The 4069-nt window shown below is 43.3% G+C and overlaps 1 protein-coding gene across 1 annotated transcript in view; it reads left to right on the forward strand.

Annotated features, from left to right (window-relative positions):
* The first annotated feature begins 1685 nt into the window (after positions 1 to 1685).
* Positions 1686 to 4069, forward strand: part of Eif4b (eukaryotic translation initiation factor 4B) — an 11470-nt gene continuing 9086 nt past the window's right edge. Inside the window, exons 1-2 of the mRNA XM_021216900.2 lie at positions 1686 to 1909; positions 3876 to 4069. Coding sequence (XP_021072559.1) covers positions 3953 to 4069 — 117 coding nt within the window. The 5' untranslated portion in view covers positions 1686 to 1909; positions 3876 to 3952. The remainder of the gene's footprint in view (positions 1910 to 3875) is intronic.

Consider the following 4069-nt stretch of genomic DNA (forward strand, 5'->3'; position numbering starts at 1 on the left):
GTGAACCCAGCAATCCAGACAGGTTGAAAGGTTTTGGCTACGCAGAATTTGAGGACCTGGATTCTCTGCTCAGTGCTTTGAGTCTCAATGAAGAGGTAAAGAATTTAAGAGATGGGGTGAGGAAGTAGAGAGAAAGCTCAGCCTTTAGGAGCACTGGCTGTTCTTCCAGAGGACCTGGGTTTAGTTCCCAGCACCCACATGGCAGCTTATAGCCATCAGGAACTCCAAGATCTGACACCTTCCCCTCAGGCAGGCAGGCAGGCAAGCAAGCAAACCAATTACAGAAGGTGAGGGTGAAGGGTGGGCAGTCTTCGTTTATCAACCAAGCCAAGTCCCTCCTGATAGCATTTCAGGTACAGTGATTACTTTTAGGGAAGAAACCCAACATACCAGATTTCTAATAGGCCTATTTACTACTTTATGTCAGCTCTAGGGTTTTACTCTTTGCAGAGAGAAAAGTTAACTAGGTTCTCTTAAAGTGTCTCTTATTGGGCTGGTGAGATGGCTCAGTGGGTAAGAGCACCCGACTGCTCTTTCAAAGGTGCAGAGTTCAAATCCCAGCAACCACATGGTGACTCACAACCATCCTTAAGATCTGACTCCCTCTTCTGGAGTGTCTGAAGACAGCTACAGTGTACTTACGTGTAATAAATAAGTAAATCTTAAAAAAAAAAAGTGTCTCTATTTAACTCCAGAATTCCATAGCCTGAATCTACCGTTTGGTATAATTGTAAATAAACAGCTCTTAGAGATATTTTCACTGAATAATGATTAAATGCCATAGTCTGTATCATAATGTTAAGTAGAACTCACGGGTAGAGCCAGACATCCTGCTTCGTGCCCGATCGCCTAGCAGTTGGTCAGAGTATTTAAAAGGTCATTAGGTAGAGAAAGGGAAGTCAGGAACTAAGCTCTGAGTGAGTGAAAAGGCCTGGAGACACAGTCCTCACTGTACTGCTGCTGTGGTGTTGGCCCGTTTGTTTGAGTAATTAATTGATTTGGTATTTTAATTGTCCTTGTTCTTTGGAAGCTGAGTCTTCCTATAGATCCTAGGCTGGCCTGAAACTTGCTTCCTGAGGACTATAATTATAAGCATGTTAGCTGATTGAGAATTGCTGTCATTACACTAAACTGACAAGAGTTTACTCCAGTATATGAAGTTGGCTTTGGGAAAATAGAATTAACTTTATATTAATCTAACACCAATTTTGTTCATTCTAAATTTGCTTCAAATTTTTCTTGAAGTTCTTAAGAGTTTTTTAAGCAGGTCAGTTAATAGGATCCTATGCTCTCAGTCTCTAGGTAACAGGAGAATTCGAGTGGATGTTGCTGATCAGGCACAGGATAAAGACAGGGATGACCGTTCTTTTGGTCGAGATAGAAATCGGGATTCTGACAAAACAGACACAGACTGGAGGGCCCGTCCTGCCACAGACAGTTTTGATGACTACCCACCTAGAAGAGGCGATGATAGCTTTGGAGACAAGTATCGAGATCGTTACGATTCAGACCGGTATCGGGATGGGTATAGGGACGGATATCGGGACGGCCCTCGCAGAGACATGGACCGCTATGGGGGCCGGGATCGCTATGATGACCGAGGCAGCTGCTTGTGGACGTTGTACATCGTGGTGCGCACTAGGCTCCGCACCACGATGTACAACGTCCACAAGCAGGGACCTGGATTCTCTGCTCAGTGCTTTGAGTCTCAATGAAGAGTCTCTAGGTAACAGGAGAATTCGAGTGGATGTTGCTGATCAAGCACAGGATAAAGGCAGGGATGACCGTTCTTTTGGTCGAGATAGAAATCGGGATTCTGACAAAACAGACACAGACTGGAGGGCCCGTCCTGCCACAGACAGTTTTGATGACTACCCACCTAGAAGAGGCGATGATAGCTTTGGAGACAGTAAGTTCAGGTTTTTTAATTGTTTCTTGGTTCTGTTTGATAATGGAATGTTAGAAGTTGGGGAACACTTAGAAAGTCTGGTTTCTCTGGAGTTTTTTGGGGGGGTTATTTTGATAATAATCGTTGATAAGTTCCTAATTTTAAAAAATGTTAACAGAAAGTACAGGCATTTGTTTTTGAACCCAGTTGTTTATAAAGAAGGATAGCTGAGGCAGAAGGGTAGTAGCTTGGTCGATTAAATGTTAAAGTCCTGTCAAACAAGCAGGGTACCTAAGTCGGATTCCTGGTCTCCCTGGTAAAAAGACCACTGTGGTGAGGTGAGGGTGGCAGATCTCTAGAGCCTGCTGACCTCTCGTGGGTCTACTTCAGGTCAGGGAGAGACCCTGACACCAAACAAGATGGTATTTTAGGAACAACACAGACAAGAACACATACACACAGACATGAAACCTACAGAAAAAAAGCTAAATGCTTATTTAAATTTCACCGGTAAGCTTCTATGTGGAAAACAGCCAGGAACTGCTATGTGACTATAATTGTGAATAGTTTTTAAGGGTGACTTTCAGAAAACTTAAGATTCATTCGCTTAAAAATTCAATGACTGGGACTGGAGAGGTTTACAAAGGTTCTGAGTTCAGTTCCTAGTAACCACATGGTGGCTCACAACTATCTGTAATGGGATCCGATGCCCTCTTCTGGCATATAAGTGTACAGGCAGACAGTGCTTACAAAAGTTTAAGTAAATAAACCTGTTTTTAAAAAAAATATTGACTGTACTTTGTGCTGAAGAGAGTATACAAAGAACCTTTTCACTGAACATTGGCAACAGTGGGAGAGGCTGGCAGTGCTGTGAGAGTGAAGGTGAAATGCAGCCTTGTATTTGCCTGTATTGTATTGATTCTAAGTTTGTTTGTTTTTGAGGTGGTCTCACTGTGTAGTCTTGGGTGGCCTGGGACTCAAGAAGTCTGCCTGCATAACCCTACTGTGTGTTGAGATTAAAATTGTGTGCCTATACAACACTTCAGGGTGTTACTTTTTTGTCAGGTGTGTGCCTTTATTCCCAGCACTCAGGAGGCAGATGCAAATAGAGTTCAAGGCCAGCCTGATTTACAGAGCAAGTTCAAATACAACAAGAAGGGAGGAAAAATAATGTGGAGGGAGGGTGGCACTTGAGTACAGGATCCAGAGAGGCCAAAAGAAGGCACTGGACACTTGACCTACATGCAGTGGACACTCTTAAAAGTAGAGCCTTCTCCTTAGCTGCTGCCAGATTTTTTAAAAATATTTATTGGTTCCCTAGCCAAGCACATGTATGCCTTAGTATAAGTTGTGTGGCGGTTTCAGAGGACAAGTTTTGAGAGTCTTGTCTTCTTCCCTCCATGTGGGTCCTAGGAAGGTTGTCAGGCTTAGAGGCAGGAGTCTGACCTGCTGAGCTTACTCTGACCCTCATGCCAAACTTTGAAGCAATCTCTTTGGTTGATTGGTATCAAGCATTCTAGCTGTGTTCTCTTTTGTGCTTAAATGTATTTAAACATCATGTTCTAGAATTTGTTATACAATATATAGATATTTATCATCACCCACCCAAGAAAAAGCATGTTAAAACCACAAAATTGAATCAGGGAGCCATCCTGTACCTGTTGCAGGGGTGGCTTTTTGAAAGAAAAATGACTTTGAACTCGATCCTGCTGCTGCCCAACATCCCAAGTGGTAGTGTGGTCCTATGAATTAAATCTAGAACCGCGTGTGTGTTAGGCAAGTATTCTGCCAAGTGAGCTCTATTCCTAGCACCCATCAGGATTTTTTTTTCTTTTAAAGAAATAAATACTAAAGCATTTTTAAGTCAGTACAAATGGTTCTAGTTTGGGGCTATAGTCAGACTATATAAAGATTGGATCATCATGAATAGAACTCCAGTTGGTCTAGTGAGCTGCCACACTTGTTACCTGTTTTCTTTTCTTTCTAGAGTATCGAGATCGTTACGATTCAGACCGGTATCGGGATGGGTATAGGGACGGATATCGGGACGGCCCTCGCAGAGACATGGACCGCTATGGGGGCCGGGATCGCTATGATGACCGAGGCAGCAGAGACTATGACCGAGGCTATGACTCCAGGATAGGCAGTGGCAGAAGAGCATTTGGAAGTGGGTACCGGAGA

This window comes from Mus pahari, chromosome 17 (genome assembly GCF_900095145.1).
Source record: "Mus pahari chromosome 17, PAHARI_EIJ_v1.1, whole genome shotgun sequence".
Classification (NCBI taxonomy): domain Eukaryota; kingdom Metazoa; phylum Chordata; class Mammalia; order Rodentia; family Muridae; genus Mus; species Mus pahari.